General features: G+C 49.4%; 1 protein-coding gene across 1 annotated transcript in view; it reads left to right on the top strand.

The window, feature by feature from the left end:
- Positions 1–16,867, top strand: part of FBXO28 (F-box protein 28) — a 66,847-nt gene that overhangs the window by 34,411 nt on the left and 15,569 nt on the right. Inside the window, exons 3-4 of the mRNA XM_030195965.1 lie at positions 15,577–15,715; positions 16,148–16,343. Coding sequence (XP_030051825.1) covers positions 15,577–15,715; positions 16,148–16,343 — 335 coding nt within the window. The remainder of the gene's footprint in view (positions 1–15,576; positions 15,716–16,147; positions 16,344–16,867) is intronic.

The raw sequence follows: 16,867 nt of genomic DNA, 5'->3' as shown, positions 1-16,867 counted from the left end.
GGAACGGTAGCCATTTTGTTTTTTTGGCAGAAGCGAAGCCCCTGCGCAGGCAGCTGTGTAGGGAGGGGTCCCTTCAGGGGGGGCCCTGGGTCAGGGCCAACCCTTCGTCTGCTCCACCGGGCCTTGGGCTGGTGCTAGGAGCCTTTTCTCCAGCAGGCCTGGCAGCTCCGGGGGGAGAGAGGAGATGGGGATCTCCCTGCCTATTCCCAGGGGATCGCAACTGCTGCCCCATGCAGACTTAGTCTCAGATTTTGCTGCAGTTGGGCTGCTACAGTGCGGTCCCCTGATTTCAGAGGCACTTGCAGTGCTCCCTTGGGGAGTTTCCGGAAGGTAGGCAGGCAGCTAGCCTTATGAAGAGCCTCAGGGGACTGTCCAGGGTATTTCTCCATTCGCTTGGACATTCGGGTCCTGCTTGCCGCAAGGTGGAGTGCGTCTGACTCAGACCTACAGGTTGGGAGGTCCGTGGCCCGTCCTTTTTCTCTGGTGCCAGAAGGAGGAGATGTTCCCTTACCTAAGTTCGACAGTGTCTGCAGTCACCTAGAGTACTACGGTGGTTGGCGGCCTTGCCTTGAAGGATCTGCTAAATTGGAATCCGAAATGGGCTTTCAAGCACACCTTGAGGTGACTGCTTTGGAGCTGCAGGCTTCTATTTGTAGTCCTTTGGTGGCACAGGCCTGTTTGCAGTGATATCAGCAGTCCTTTTTCCCAGGGCAGTCCCGGGCTGCCTGGATGGAGGCGGGCTTAGCCTGTCTGATGGCCACTGGTTATTCTAGGTGATGGGTTCCAGTTGGAGTTCTCCCCTCCGGTAGCTCCTCTCTTCTTACAGTCTCCTTGTCGGGGGGGGGGGGGGGGGGCTCTGGCAGCTCAGAGCAGAAGCTCAGTTGAGGTGCTGCTGGCCCTTCGGGCCATTGTTCCCATCCCTCCCGCTAAGCGCTGTCTGGTCGGTCCTCCTCCTATTTTGAGGTTCCCAGGAAGATGGGAGCAGTGCAACCCAATTGGGATCTCTAGGGGTCCACCCGTGTCCATTTTCAGATGGTGACCCTGAGGTCTGTGTTCCCATCCGTTCAGAGAGAGTTGTCTCTGCTCTTGAGACCAGGGAGGCGTAATTACCTTCCCCTCTTGGGGCTGCGTCTGCAGTTCTTTTCCAATTCCGGTCCCGATCATTTGGTCTCCTCACGGACCCGGGGACCTTTTCCTAGGTCATGCGTGTAGCGGTCTTTCTGCGGAGACAGAGGTTTCATTTCTTCCTGCACTTGGACAGCTGGCTAATCTGAGCCTCCTGTTCCCAAGCCTGTGTAGAGGCTCCTTCAACAATGGTTCGCCTCCTGGTTTGTTTTTTCTTTTCTGGTTTGGGTGTTCAATTTCAGTGGGGGCGGCTGGCGCCAGCATACCAACTTGGAGCATCTAGGTGTTCTTTTCGATTCCCTGTGAGCTTGAGTGTTTCTCACAGAGGGACGGCGCTTTAAGTTAGCACACTGGATTCTTTGCTTCTGCTTCGTTCTCAGCTTCCAGCCTGGGATTTTGTACAGCTCCTTGGTTCTGTGACAGTGGCCCTTGAAGTGATACCTTACCCTCAGATGCGGCCAATTTATAGGGCCCTGTTCAGCTCCTGGTCTCCGATTTCAGAGGGTTACATCCTCTGGCTTCTTTGCCCTTGGCAGTCAGACAGACCTGAGGTGGTTGTGGCTTCACCCATTTGTTGACCCTAGGGAGGCCCTCCCCGCTCCTGCCTTGGGAAGTGGGGTCTACGGTTGACAGTTTCATGGACTGGGGGGCCCTTTGCAGGGGTCCCCTGGCACGGCTCTTGGTTTCCAGTAGAGGCGCATTGGCCCTCTGGAGCTGTGAAGGGTGCGCTAAGCTCTGGAGGCTTTTGCCCTGCCGTTGGGAATGCTTTGGTTTGGGCATTTTCGGACATTACTATGGCACTAGCCTCTTCTACTAGCTAGGGGGGACTCCTAGCAGTCTGCTGGCTCTGGAGCCAAGCTGGTTAGTGGCCAGGGCAAAGAGACACCTGGCTGCCTTTCGGCGGTTTTGAGGGGTCCCTCTCGTGGGGACTGACCATCTTAGCAGGCATGCTCGGACTTCCAGCAATTGGGAGCTGTCGGTCGAGTTGTTACAGCTGCTGATGTGTCAATGGGGCTTGGTTCTCTTGGCCTATTCTTGTGTCACTGTTCTTCAGCCGTCACAGGGAAGAGGACTCTCTGGGTCTGGACACCCTGCTGCATTTGCGTTTGAGCGAGGGACTCCTGTACGCCTTACACTGTGCCAAAGTTAGGCCGGGAGTGGGGGAGAGTGGGAGACCTTCAGGATACAGTGCTCCTGTTCTCCATTCTGGACATGGCTCCAGTGCTATGCAGATCTTGTGAAGCTCTTAGTTGGAGAGCAAATTCGATTCCCTCAAGTTCGAGGTTCTTCTGTTAGGGCCTGGTGGTCAAGGAGGATTCTTCTCCCTTTGGTCTTACAGCCTGGCCCTTGAGAGGGCTCGACTGAGGAAGAAGGATTATTGGTTTCAGTCCTGCCTTCCCTGCTGCATGCTAGGAAGCGCTCTTCTTCCTTGGCGCCTGCCAGTACTTTGCTTCCTCCCTGGGCCATTTCCTGGCATTTTTGCAGGAGGGAGTATCAAGGGCTAGCGCTGGGTTCCTTGTGGGTTCCAATGGCAGCCCTGGCTTGCTTTCAGGGTCGTTGGCAGATCTCTTCTTTAGCGGCTCTTCCGGATGTGATTCGTTTTCAGATAGGTGTGGGTCGCTTACGCTGCCCTTCGCATGCCTTTTCCGAATGGGATTTTATGCTGGTCCTTCGGGTGCTGCAGCGCTCTCCATTTGTGCCCCGTTGCTAGGTGATCCTGATAGTTCTCACGTAGAACTCGGTGTTATTAGGGCGCTTCCCTTGGTCTGTTGCTTCTTGCAACTTCAGGCTCCATCTTAGGACCCTTTCTCCGTCTTTGTTTTGGAGGCGGGGTCTCGTTTCGGGCAGTACCGTCCTTCTTGCCCGAGTTCTTGCTGGTTTCTTTTTATTTAGTTATCTATATGCCTCTTGCAGGCTTCTGGACTTTCACAGAGGTTCCCGATGTCTTCCGCCTTTCGAATAGACCTTTTGTGCAGTTTGGTAAACAGACTTTTACGGTCTGTGCCAGAACCGGTGGTGGGAGGCGGGGCTGGTGGTTGGGAGGCGGGGATAGTGCTGGGCAGACTTATACGGTCTGTACCCTGAAAAGGACAGGTACAAATCAAGGTAAGGTATACACAAAAAGTAGCACATATGAGTTTATCTTGTTGAGCAGACTGAATGGACCGTGCAGGTCTTTTTCTGCCGTCATCTACTATGTTACTATGTTAGCAGTTGGGTCTCATGGCTTCCAAGGCTTCCTTTGCCCAGTGGGTGAAGTTGGCCGTGGTCTCTGCTTGTATTCTGGGAGGCTCTTCTCCTCGTGTTGGAAGGCACACTCTCCTGGGTGTGTGACTACGTCTCGGGCAAAGGCATTGTTGTCTTCTCTGATGGATATTTGTAGGGCAGAGGCATGGGCTTCTCTGCTTTCCTTCAGTAGCATGATGGTATAGCGGGGGCCATGCAGGCTGAGGCTGCATTTGGGGTGTCAATTCTGCTTGTGGCAGGTTCGGCTTCCCACCCTCGTAGGGATAGCTTTTGAACATCCCACTCGTCCTAGAATAGTGGGAATGAACGTAATGGAAGGAGAAATTAGGACTTACCTGATAATTTTCTTTCCATTAGTTCTTCACACTATTCCAGGAGCCCTCCCGTGGTTCGACGCCCTGATTGGTGGCTCTATGCATGGTCTTTGTATCCTGTTTTCCAGGGACCTTGTGTTCGGATGGTTCTTGGGGCTGGATGTGTTGTTTGCTGACCATGCGCCTGATTGGGCATTCTTTATTCCTTGCTTGAGGACTGATACTGAGGAGCTGAGCTGCTAGCAGGGAGCTATGTAGTGGTGCTCAGTTCTGTATTTTCTATTTCCGCCTGCTGTGCTCAATGGACATAACTACCCACTCGTCCTGGAATAGTGTGAAGAACTAATGGAAAGAAAATTATCAGGTAAGTCCTAATTTCTCCTTCCTGCCCAGCGTGGCTATAGACTTCTCTTGCTCCTGGCACCGATTCAGAATGGCTGCTGAGAGTTCAAATGACTTAACCCTCCATTGCCTCAAGGTCAAACTTAGATTGTATGCCCTCCAGGGACAAAAATATCCAGTGTACCTGAATGTAACTCACCTTGAGCTACTACTGAAAAGGTATGAGCAAAATCTAAATAAATAAATTTTAAAAAATAATAAATAATGTCTACATGAGACTTTGCATACAGGTCATGCAAAATTCAAGCTAACCTGTGCGCAAAGCCTAGCACATTTTACTGCATTGGCCCTTCTGTGATTAGAGCTGCCTTCCATTATTCCCACCTCTAGTGCCTTCTATTGGCTGAAGCAGCAGTCACTGTGCATATGATATTTACTAGTACTTGAACTTATCATTTCTGTAGCCTTACTAGATGTATGCAGGGCTGTACACTGGACATGAAGAGAGAGTTCCTGCTTGACAGAGCTTACAAGCTAATCAGGACAAATAAGGGATAAGGAAATTACTGTGGTGGGAATGATAAAACATGGGTACTGAACGAGTAAGTAAGGGTTAGGAGTTAAAAGCAGCATATTTATACTAGAAGCAGGCAGGCTTTCTCACACAGGGGTGATGATTGGAAAAATGCAGATAGGTTTTAAACTCTGAAAAATGTCCAGATGTCTTGGGAGTTATTCTAGTTTCTCCGAGGACAAGCAGGCTGCTTGTTCTCACTGATCGGGTGATGTCCACGGCAGCCCCAGGATCGTAAGATCTTCCTAGCAACAGAAGTTTGCTAGCTCTTGTGAGATCCGCATGCATCGCGCATGTGCGACCGTCTTCCCGCCCGCTACAGCGTGCTCCTCAGTCTCTCTTTTTCCGTGGTCAGAACGGACATGTATCGCTCGTTCGCGGCCCCAGAGAGACCCCCGTCACGTTCTTCGCTGCGGTTTAGCATCTTTTCGGCTTGTTCTTCGATTACTCCTCTCGTGTGTTTAAAAAAAAAAAAGAGTTTGTTGTTTTCCGGTACTTCTCTAAGTTTTTTCCGGGTAAGTTTCCTTTCTTTTCCGTGCACGGCCTGTTCCGCCGCCCGTCCGGGTCTTTTCCCCTTTTTTTGGTGCCTTTTTTCGGCATCATCGCGTTTGACCTCGCCGTCGCGATTGTTCCGCCCATGTCCTCGAAGCCTGTCAGCGGCTTCAAGAAGTGCACACGGTGCCACCGGACGATCTCGCTAACTGATAGGCACATATCGTATCTTCAGTGTCTCGGGGCTGGTCATCGCCCGGACGCCTGTATGTTGTGCCTCCAGCTTAAAAAGAGGACCCAGGTGGCAAGATTGGCTCAGTGGAATGTTCTGTTCAGAGCCTCGTCCGGTCTTTCAGCGGCATCTGAGCCAGCGGTACCGAGGTCAGCGTCAGAGGGAGCATCGACGTCTGGAGTGCAGGTGATGGCTGTCCAGAGATCCCACGCTGGTAGCAGTGAGCCATCGAGTGGGTCTCCACCTGCCTCGAGGGCTCCTGCTGTGCAGGCCTCCCGGGACCGACCATCTTCGGACCCGGCCCCGAGGAGACATCTGGATTCGACGTCGTCCTCTTCGGTACTGGGAGGGATTGATGGTGTGCTTCGCGCGAAGGCGAAGAAGCACCGTCATCAGTCACCTTCCCGCCACGGTACCGAGAGCTCCGGGACACTGAGGGATTCGGTACCTGTGAAGCGTCGATGCCGGGAGGACCGCTCGCCCTCCATACAAGAGGTGTCGATGCACTCTGCTCCGGACAGCCCGGAACCGACCCCACTGTCTTCCTCGACAGCCACTCTGGACGAGCGCCTCGAGGCCATCCTTCCAGGTATCCTGGAAAGACTGCTGCGTTCTGCTCCAGTACCGCCGGTGCCTGCGGCAGTTGGCTCTCCGCCCGTGGTGCAGACTGCGACACCAGTACCACTTGCGGTATTGGCGTCTGCTGCCACCCAGGAGGACTCCCCGCCAACGCTGGAGGAAGCTTCATCTCCGCCGGCGCGGGAGTCTTCTCGACACCGCCGTAGGGGACCAGGTTCCTCGGCGTCGAGACGGGCTTGGCTTCGGACTGAAGTTCATGAACTTGTGTCCGATACCGATGGTGAGGCATCGTGGGAGGCAGAGGAGGACACCAGGTATTTCTCTGACGAGGAGTCTTGTGGACTTCCTTCCGATCCCACCCCTTTGCCAGAGAGAAAGCTTTCTCCCCCTGAGAGTCTGTCTTTCTCTTCCTTTGTCCGGGAAATGTCTACGGCCATTCCCTTCCCAGTGGTTACTGAGGATGAGCCCAGGGCTGAGATGTTCGAGGTCCTGGACTATCCTTCACCACCTAAGGACTCATCCACCGTTCCCCTTCATAAGCAGACATTGATGGCGAACTGGACGAAACCGTTAAGTAACCTCCACATTCCCAAAAAGATTGAGTCCCAGTATCGAGTCCAGAGTTGATGAGGACCCAAGTGCCTCATGACTCTGGAGTTGTGGACTCGGCTCTCAAGAAAGCCAAGAGTAGTAGAGATTACGCCTCGGCACCCCCGGGCCGTGAATAAGACTCTTGACTCTTTTGGGAGGAAGGCCTACCATTCTGCTATGCTCGTGTCCAAGATTCAATCCTACCAGCTCTACATGAGCATACACATGCGGAACAATGTGCGGCAACTGGCGGACTTGGTCGATAAACTCCCATCGGAGCAGGCCAAGCCTTTTCAGGAGGTGGTCAGGCAGCTGAAGGCGTGTAAGAAATTCCTGTCCAGGGGTGCCTACGACACTTTTGATGTAGCATCCAGGGCCGCTGCTCAGGGTATAGTGATGCGCAGACTCTCATGGCTGCGTGCCTCTGACCTGGAGAATAGAGTCCAGCAGCAGATTGCGGATGCTCCTTGCCGGGGGATAACGTTTTTGGCGAGCGCGTCGAACAGGTGGTAGAACAACTCCACCAGTGGGACATCGCATTCGACAAGCTCTCCCATCGGACGCCTTTAGCATCTACCTCTTCAGGTAGATGGTTTTATGGGGGGAGGAGGAATGTTCCCTATGCTTCTAATAGGCGTAGGTACAATCCACCTTCCCGCCAGCCTGCTCAGGCTAAGCCCCAGCGCGCTCGTTCACGTCAACAGCGTGCACCTCAACAAGCCCCTGCAGCTCCCCAGCAAAAACAAGGGATGGGCTTTTGACTGGCGCCAGGCGAGCATAGCCGAGATAAAAGTGTCTGTGCCGGACGACTTGCCGGTCGGAGGTAGGTTAAAGTTTTTTCACCAAAGGTGGCCTCTCATAACCTCCGACCAGTTCGTTCTCCAAATAGTCCGGCTAGGATACGCCCTCAATTTGATCTCAAAACCTCCGAATTGTCCTCCAGGAGCTCAGTCTTTCAGCTTCCAGCACAAGCAGGTACTTGCAGAGGAACTCTCCGCCCTTCTCAGCGCCAGTGCGGTCGAGCCCATGCCACCAGGGCAGGAAGGGCTGGGATTCTATTCCAGGTACTTCCTTGTGGAAAAGAAAACAGGGGGGATGCGTCCCATCCTAGACCTAAGGGCCCTGAACAAATACCTGGTTCGAGAAAAGTTCAGGATGCTTTCCCTGGGCACCCTTCTTCCCATGATTCAGAAAAACAATTGGCTATGCTCTCTGGACTTAAAGGATGCTTATACTCACATCCTGATACTGCCAGCTCACAGACAGTATCTGCGATTCCGTCTGGGAACACAGCATTTTCAGTATGCTACCCTTTGGTCTCGCCTCTGCACCCAGGGTGTTCACGAAATGCCTGGCTGTAGTGGCTGCGTCTCTACGCAGACTGGGAGTGCATGTATTCCCTTATCTCGACGATTGGCTGGTGAAGAACACCTCGGAGGCAGGAGCTCTACAGTCCATGCAGGTGACTATTCAACTCCTGGAGCTACTGGGGTTTGTGATAAATTATCCAAAGTCCCATCTTCTTCCAGTTCAAAGACTAGAATTCATAGGAGCTGCTGGACTCCCAGACGGCTCATGCCTACCTCCCCGAGGCCAGGACGGACAATCTTTTGTCCCTGGTCTCCTGGGTATGAGCGTCTTAGCGGATCACAGCTCGGCAGATGTTGAGATTGCTCGGCCACATGGCCTCCACAGTCCACGTGACTCCCATGGCCCGTCTTCACATGAGATCTGCTCAATGGACTCTAGCTTCCCAGTGGTACCAAGCTGTGGGGGAACAAGAAGACGTGATCCAGCTGTCCACAGTTTTTCTAAGATCTCTACATTGGTGGACGATTCGCTTCAGTATGACCTTGGGACGTCCCTTTCAAATTCCTCAGCCGCAAAAAGTGCTGATTATGGATGCGTCTCTCCTGGGGTGGGGAGCTCATGTCGATGGGCTTCACACCCAGGAATGCTGGTCCTTCCAGGAGACAGGTTTTCAGATCAACCTCCTGGAGTTACGAGCGGTCTGGAACGTGCTGAAGGCTTTCAGAGATGGCTATCCAACCAAATTATCCAAATTCAGACAGACAATCAGGTTGCCATGTATTACATCAACAAACAGGGGGGGCACTGGATCTCGCCCCCTGTGTCAGGAAGCCGTCGGGATGTGGCTTTGGCCTCGCCGTCATGGCATGTTTCTCCAAGCTACGTATCTAGCAAGCATAAACAACGGTCTGGCCGACAGGTTGAGCAGGATAATGCAACCTCACGAGTGGTCTCTCAATTTGAGAGTAGTTTGCAAGATCTTTCAAGCGTGGGGCACCCCCTTGGTAGATCTTTTTGGCCACTCAGACCAGTCACAAGGTCCCTCAGTTCTGTTCCAGACTTCAGGCCCACGACAGACTAGCGTCGGATGCCTTTCTCCTGCATTGGGGGAAGGGCCTCCTGTACACGTATCCTCCCATACCCTTGGTAGGGAAGACTTTGCTGAAACTCAAGCAGGATCGTGGAACCATGATTCTGATCGCTCCATTCTGGCCGCGACAGATCTGGTTCCCTCTTTTTCTGGAGTTGTCCTCCGAAGAACCGTGGAGTTTGGAGTGTTTTCCGACCCTCATAACTCAGAACGAGGGGGTGCTTCTGCATCCCAACCTCCAGTCCCTGGCTCTCACGGCCTGGATGTTGAGAGCGTAGACTTTGCCTCCTTGGGTCTTTCTCAGGGTGTCTCCCGAGTCTTGCGTCCAGGAAAGACTCCACGAAGAGGTGTTATGCTTCCAAGTGGAAGAGGTTTGCCGTCTGGTGTGACAGCCAGGCCCTAGATCCTCGTTCTTGTCCTGCACAGACCCTTCTTGAATACCTTCTGCACTTGTCTGAGGCTGGTCTTAAGACCTACTCTGTAAAAGTTCATCTTAGCGCAATTAGTGCTTTTCATTACCATGTAGAGGGTAAGCCTATTTCGGGATAGCCTTTAGTTGTTCGATTCATGAGAGGTTTGCTTTTGTCAAAGCCCCCTGTCAAACCTCCCACTGTGTCATGGGATCTCAATGTCGTTTTCACCCAGCTGATGAAACCTCCTTTTGAGCCACTGAATTCTTGCCATCTGAAGTACTTGACCTGGACGGTCATTTTCTTGGTGGCAGTCACTTCAGCTCGTAGAGTCAGTGAGCTTCAAGCCTTAGTAGCTCATGCTCCTTATTCCAAATTTCATCATAACAGAGTAGTCCTCCGCACTCACACTAAGTTCTTGCCAAAGGTGGTGTCAGAGTTCCATCTTAACCAGTCAATTGTCTTGCCAACATTCTTTCCCCGGCCTCATACCTCATCCTGCTGAACGTCATTTGCACACATTGGACTGCAAGCGAGCATTGGCCTTCTATCTGGAGCGGACACAGCCCCACAGACAGTCCGCCCAATTGTTTGTTTCTTTCGACCCCAATAGAAGGGGAGTGGCTGTTTTTATTTGTCTTTGCTTCGTCTCTGTCGGGAAACGCACCATCTCCAATTGGCTAGCAGATTGCATTTCCTTCACTTACGCCCAAGCTGGGCTGACTTTTGAGGGCCATGTCACGGCTCATAGTGTTCGAGCCATGGTAGCGTCAGTGGCCCACTTGAAGTCAGCCACTATTGAAGAGATTTGCAAGGCTGCGACATGGTCATCTGTCCACACATTCACATCTCATTACTACTTACAGCAGGATACCCGACGTGACAGTCAGTTTGGGCAGTCGGTGCTGCAGAATCTGTTCGGGGTTTAGAATCCAACTCCACCCCCCCAGGCCCATTTTTATTCTGTTCCAGGCTGCACTCTCAGTTAGTTGGTTATGGTTATAGGTCAATCTCAGTTATGTCCTCGCCGTTGCGAGGCCCAATTGACTAATGTTTGTTGTTTTGAGTGAGCCTGGGGGCTAGGGATACCCCATCAGTGAGAACAAGCAGCCTGCTTGTCCTCGGAGAAAGCGAGGTTACTAACCTGTAGCAGGTATTCTCTGAGGACAGCAGGCTGATTGTTCTCACAGTCCCGCCCTCCTCCCCTTTGGAGTTGTGTCTTCCCTTGTCTTTGCTTTATACTGGACTGAGGAGCACGCTGTAGCGGGCGGGAAGACGGTCGCGCATGTGCGAGGCATGCGGATCTTGCGAGAGCTAGCAAACTTCTGTTGCTAGGAAGATCTTCCGATCCTGGGGCTGCCGTGGACGTCACCCCATCAATGAGAGCAATCAGCCTGCTGTCCTCGGAGAATACCTGCTACAGGTTAGTAACCTCGCTTTATGGATATGATGCAAAAATCCTGATAAAAGCCAGACATTGCCAATCCTAAGTCCTACGCACATTGGATAGGACTCTTCTAAACAGTGGACCTAGATATGTTCCTAGTTTGCCAGTGCCTTGATTTAGCCCTGCTTATGGAAACAGATATTAGTTGACAGTACACTTAACAACCAATAAGAAAGCTATACAGTTCAGTTAGAAAGTTTCATTTCTTTGTTATTTCTTTTGTGAAATACATACCTGAATAACTTTTTGTCCTGTAGGAAATTGTGCCTTGATTTGAACCTCTCGTGTAACCAAATGTGGTGAACTGTGTATGACTCTTGGTTTTTTTTAACTGTGGGGGGGGGGGGGGTTCCCACAAACAGTCCATTTGTGTAGGGATTGTAGGTTTCTGAATGGATGCTGTTTTCTCCAGTCTCTAGTTTGAGTCATTAGAATTCCATAAGCCCATTACCTTTTTGGGGGGGGGGGGAGGCGGGGGGGGGGGGGGTTCACTAATACATCCATATCCTATATAATCAGTCTCTCCCCCAGACGGAATTGCATTTTCTTTTACCGGATAATGTATATTAAATGAACATCTAAGGGCTAGTTCTTGACATATTTAGAGTTAGCATTTTCACATCTGTTCATTCTTAGCATTTGGATTTTACCATCCTGAACAAGTGGGTATTATCCCTTACTGCCAGCAAATGGAGGTAGAGAAACTGATCTTCTCCTGGTATAAGGAGGGCAGGTGCAGAACTTGGTTGAGCATAACAGCCAGCTCCCAATTTGCAGGAATAAGAAGGTGCTTCCTAGGTTGAGATCTTATTCTGCTTGGATGCAGGTGACCACCTGGGTGGAGGCACATGCAATGATGTGGTCATTGCTCCATTCTTTTGTGAAGCATTACAGACTAAATGCTGGTCAGATCCTGTTCAGACTTTGATAGAGCTGTCATTCAGTGGACCTTGTCGTCCCCTGCCCAATAAGTCTTCTTGGGTATAGCCTGCTTGTTCAGAATGGTGCAACCCAGATGCTAAGGAAGGTGAACTATGTTTTGCATTGATAATTTCCTTTCCTTTAGTTAGCTCTACCGTTCTGAAAAAGTGGGTGTTATCCCCTCCTACCAGCAGTTGGCGGCAGATAAAGAACTGATATCTCTCTCCATTGACTTCACTGGTATAAGGTCTTATGCTGAGATGAAAATCTCGTTTGCATCTGCCAAAGCAGCAGAAGGTCTCTTTTTTTTGTAACACACACCTGTGCCACATCAGCCACTGCAGCTGCAATGATTTCAAATGAGCATAACACCATAGAGTGGCATGGAAGGAGCAGAGCACCCTGTGAGCCCTAAACCCCAGACCCCAGCATCAGAGGGCAGGTTTCAGAACAGTGTGGCTGATTAAAGGAAAGGATGGTGAAGGTCTGTGCTTTCCAGGGGGACAGTACCTCCCTAGCACATCAGAGTTTGAGCACCTTCCAAACCCTGGATATGCCCAATTTTATATAATAGATCATCTAGAATTTACTCCTAAAACTAGGGACAGAGGATCTTGTTATAACTCATTTTTTGTTTCTCCCTCTATTAAGGGAGTGAAGAGATTTAAAATATTTGATAGAGTTCTTGAAGTTCAAGCACCAAGATTTTGGAGTGATTCCTATACTTGTTTCACTGCTTGGTCATCTTTCTCTTAATTTAAGAAAAATGTAAAACCACATATATTTAAGAAATATGTTTAAGCTTTCCAATCAGATTGGTTTAATTTTAAAACTTCCAAAGAGATTGTCTTGACTTTTTAAAGTTATTGTAAACTGCTAAAATCCTGGAGGCTTCAGCAGAATAGAAATACATTGTAACGTAATGTAACCACCTCCGGGACCCACTGATCTGAAGTAATGCAGGTCCACTTCTGGCAGAAGAGACAATCTACCACTCAGGGCCTAGTGTGCCCCCATTTGGACAGGCCAGAAGCTCCAGATCTCTTGGGACCACAAAGGAGCTCAGCCGAAGGGCCTGTTTGCAGCAGAGGCTAGAGATGACGAGCATCTGTCCACCCAAAAATAACCCACCCTCCTTTGGCAACCCCCAGTTGTAAAGGGCCGCTGAGAATCTTTCTGCCTGAGTACAGGAAGCTGGAGAGGCCGAGCCTCACCCATGTTCTCCACTTACTTGTCCAGGTCCTCCCCAAACAGCAATCGCCCTCAAAGGGCAGTACGTTAGCTATAAGGGCTTTACACTCCTCCAGGTGAAAAAACCCCTGGAGACTGACAGCTGCTGCAACCAGTGTAGCATAACGCTGGCCACACAGCCCCTACAGATGGCTACCTGGACACAGGATGCTCCTGAGGATAAACCCTGCTTAATCTGCTTCTCCACTCTTGACTTGCACCAGTCCCTCAGAGCTGAACACCTGGAACTGTCACAGCAGTCTTCCTTTTTTAGTGTGACTGCCAAGACAAGTGCTCACATTAGAGTATTTGCAATATTTCCCACCACCTCAGGGGCAAAAGTTTAAAGATGCTGAAGGGCCTTTAGCCCCGCGAGGGCCCCATCCAGGGACTCCCATTCCACCAACATCATACAGAAGAGTGCTTTATAAAGCGGAAAAATGCGGTCGCCCCACCAGCCCTTCCAACAGAGGGTCCCCGTCTTGAGGGGTCAGCTGCAGGTACTCCAGGGTACTCTAGGCCCTCCAAGACTGCATCAATAAAGCAAGACAGCTCCTTTCAGCTAAAAAGCCAGATCACATGTGACACCTCCTCTGGCTCCTCTCTCTGAGGAGGACCATGTTGCAAATCCAAGTGCAAGGGGTTCTGTGGATCTGAAAGGCACTCCATCAGGGGTCCACTTGACCCCATTTGGAGGATCCAAGATAGTTCAGTCTCCACATAGATGCTTGGCCCCTGCCTTAGGGCCCCAAATGTAGCCCTCAGGACCCATAGGGCCACTCCAGTAGTCAGGGGACTAGTCTCTGCTTGCAGGGCTTGCTCAACCACCTGAACTAAGCCTTGATGCCAAAAGGAGTCCAGATGCCCCATCAGGACACCCTCCCCTTGCTGATGGACCCAGAATAGGTGAGAGAGAAACATCCCCCATCCCACTGAGCCCCAATGAGGACTGAAAACACCTGCTATAGAAATTGCAGCAGGAGAAAAAACTAGGGGGGGGGGGGGAGACAAAATGTCCACCATTCCTGCCCAAAATACGATTTAGATGGCTCCGTGCAGGGAACCTTGGATGTGCTCCTGGGCCACCCTCCGGGGGCATTTCCAGAGACTGAAATTGAAATGATCCATCACAGGCAGGGAAGACAGAACAGTGTCTACTGGCAGGCCTGCCTGGTCACGTGGCCAGTGCGTGTAGGCTTGCCTGCCCGCTTGAGCCAGCTGTGACCCAGGGCTCACTTGGGCATGCTCCAAATAATTTTTCTTTTTCAAGTCTTTAAAAGCAGACCCCCCCCCCCCCCCCCCCCCCCCCACACACACACACACACCTCTATTCCCTGCATCAGGGAATAAAGCTGAAGCAGGCAGAGCTAATAAAACTGCCTGAAGATTGCAGGGGAGCCTGAGGAAATAACATCCAAAAGGATGTACGGACAAGGAGGGGAAGGGATACAGATAGTTAACTTATAGCCCACCAATACCATTCATATAGTTCACAGCAGGTCACAGTAAGAAAACTAAAGCACAAATGTCTTGAATGCAAAAAAGAAAACCTGCACCCCTCTGGAAAGGCCCCTTGGGTCTGAGCCAGTGCTTCACCCAGTGGATGCTTAAGAGTCGAGGTTTGATCTGACACCAGAGAACCTGGGAGGCTCAACCTCACTTTGTGTCTACAGCCGGCAGAGTGAGGAGATAGGCCAAGGATAGGAGCACCAGCCTGAGAGACTTACCATCTGCTAGAAGTACAGAAAAATACTAAGTTATTACCAGACCTTATACCGGTGAAGTTACTGAAAAGAGTTCTGTTTTTTTCTCTACCTCCATCTCCTGGTAGGGGGGGAAATAAAACTTGTTCAGAATGGTGCCACTGATGCTAAGGAAGGTGAAATTTAGTCTTGTTAATTTCCTTTCCTTTAGTTGAACTGTACCACATCAGACCATCCTGAGACTGACCCTCAGAAGACTGCAGTTGTCGGGACTTTTGGGGTTCTCTTTCTCTCCAATGGTGTGAAAAAGTAAGAAAAGAGAATGAGATTATCATAGCTGCAGTGGGGTATGGGTGTGCTTTATAGGACCTCCTGCTGCTTTGGCAGGGGTATACTGGATTTTTCTGGTCAGCACCAGCTCTCCTCCTACTGATGATGTCTCTGGAAATTATCAGTTTCGCCATATTCATTTTCTAGCAGGAAAGGATAATACTTCTTGTTCAGGATGGTACAGCAAACTAGAGGAAAGGAAATTAGCAGGTAAGACTAAATTTCACCTTTTTGTCATTTCCTTTCCTCAGGTATTTGGCCATCTTTTAGTAGATGAACTGCAGAATTAGTATACATGCTTAAGCAAATGATAGATTCAGAAATATTCCAGGAATATTTTCTTGCAGCTGTGCAAATCTCATCAACTAAACATTATAGAAAGGATAAATGTATCTTTCCATTCCACCATAGAAATGTTAAATGGATCAACTGAGAAGCCAGTCCATGGTGTCATTTTTGTTACCATGGTCATAACTGTAATTTACCTTTTTTTTTTTTTTTTTTTTTTTTTGGTCTTTTTATCAGAAAGCAAAAGTTCTAACAAGTTACAAGTATAATTCCAAAAATTACAAGTCCATCCATCTTCTTGACAATATAAATATTTGCCTTGTGCCTTTTTTCTTTAATTTGATTTGAAGACGAGAATCGGAACGGAGGAATCACTCATTGGCCCGTCATGCAGACATCCTAGCTGCAGTGGAAACCAGGCTTTCACTCTTAAATATGACTTTCATGAAATATGTGGACTCCAATTTATGCTGCTTCATTCCTGGCAAGGTAATATGGGAAGCTTTAGGTTGCATATTGACTAATTTAAATACTTTTCAAAAATGTGTGTATTCCTGTAAAAGCTGTTTGGTATAGGGTTTTTTCTGTTGCTTATAGTTTTAATATGGTGCTTCAGTTTGGACTTAGTATTTGCATAACCTGTCATTCTGTATGGTGCTAAGTTTCCTTGTGGTTGTGCAAACAGTACTTTTGTGTTCTGTTAGGTTGTAGTTACTTTATTAGGACTTTAATCCTAGTATTTATTTTGAAAAAAACATACATTAATTGATCCAGGATAATATGTTAAGATAAAGGTTTAGATGTTCAGTGAGATTTTAAAATAGTTTTGTACTCTACTGCAACTTGTATGAGCTGCTCTTAAGGACTGTCTTAATACTAGCCCTTCAGCACAACCTTCTTCAGTGACTCTAAATGTTTTAGGTGATTGATGAAATCTACCGTGTGTTGAGATATGTGAACTCTACAAGAGCTCCTCAGAGAGCCCATGAGGTCCTTCAGGAATTGAGAGACATATCATCCATGGCCATGGAGTACTTTGATGAGAAGATTGTTCCAATTCTGAAGAGGAAGTTGCCTGGTTCAGATGTTTCAGGACGTCTCGTAGGATCTCCCCCAGGTATACGCCAGTGTTCAGTTTTAAGATTTCTTTTCCATGCTTCCAGTGCATAGAACAAGGCATACATAAGATTCTAATATATTACTACATTGTCAATGCTTCTAGCTATTATAACTACATATTATATAACCTTTGTGCTTTATTTCAAGTAGCCACCAGAAAAAGTTGAATCTGATAATGTGATGTTCAGTTTAGTCCTGACTAGTATAGGGTTGTGAAATATTTAACCATTTAACTGGTAAATAAGGCTTTACCTTTTTAATGTTTATGAACAACAATTTTTATTGATGACAGCACATTACAGGTACAACCTGAATTTTCAAAACAGGCGTTGATAAAGAAAGGCAACTACAGAATGAGAATGAAAAAATGTATAAAGTACAGTGTCTGTCAACAAACTTTTAATAGAACCCTGCTACCCCACCCATCACCCAACCCCCTCCCCCCACAACTAAAACCCAAAAAGTGAAATGCAAATGAAAAACCCCAGCCCAGTAAAATCACAAACTATGTGCATACCGAAG

The sequence above is a fragment of the Microcaecilia unicolor genome, chromosome 3 (genome assembly GCF_901765095.1).
Source record: "Microcaecilia unicolor chromosome 3, aMicUni1.1, whole genome shotgun sequence".
Lineage (NCBI taxonomy): Eukaryota > Metazoa > Chordata > Amphibia > Gymnophiona > Siphonopidae > Microcaecilia > Microcaecilia unicolor.
This window is presented reverse-complemented; position numbering and strand designations above follow the sequence as displayed.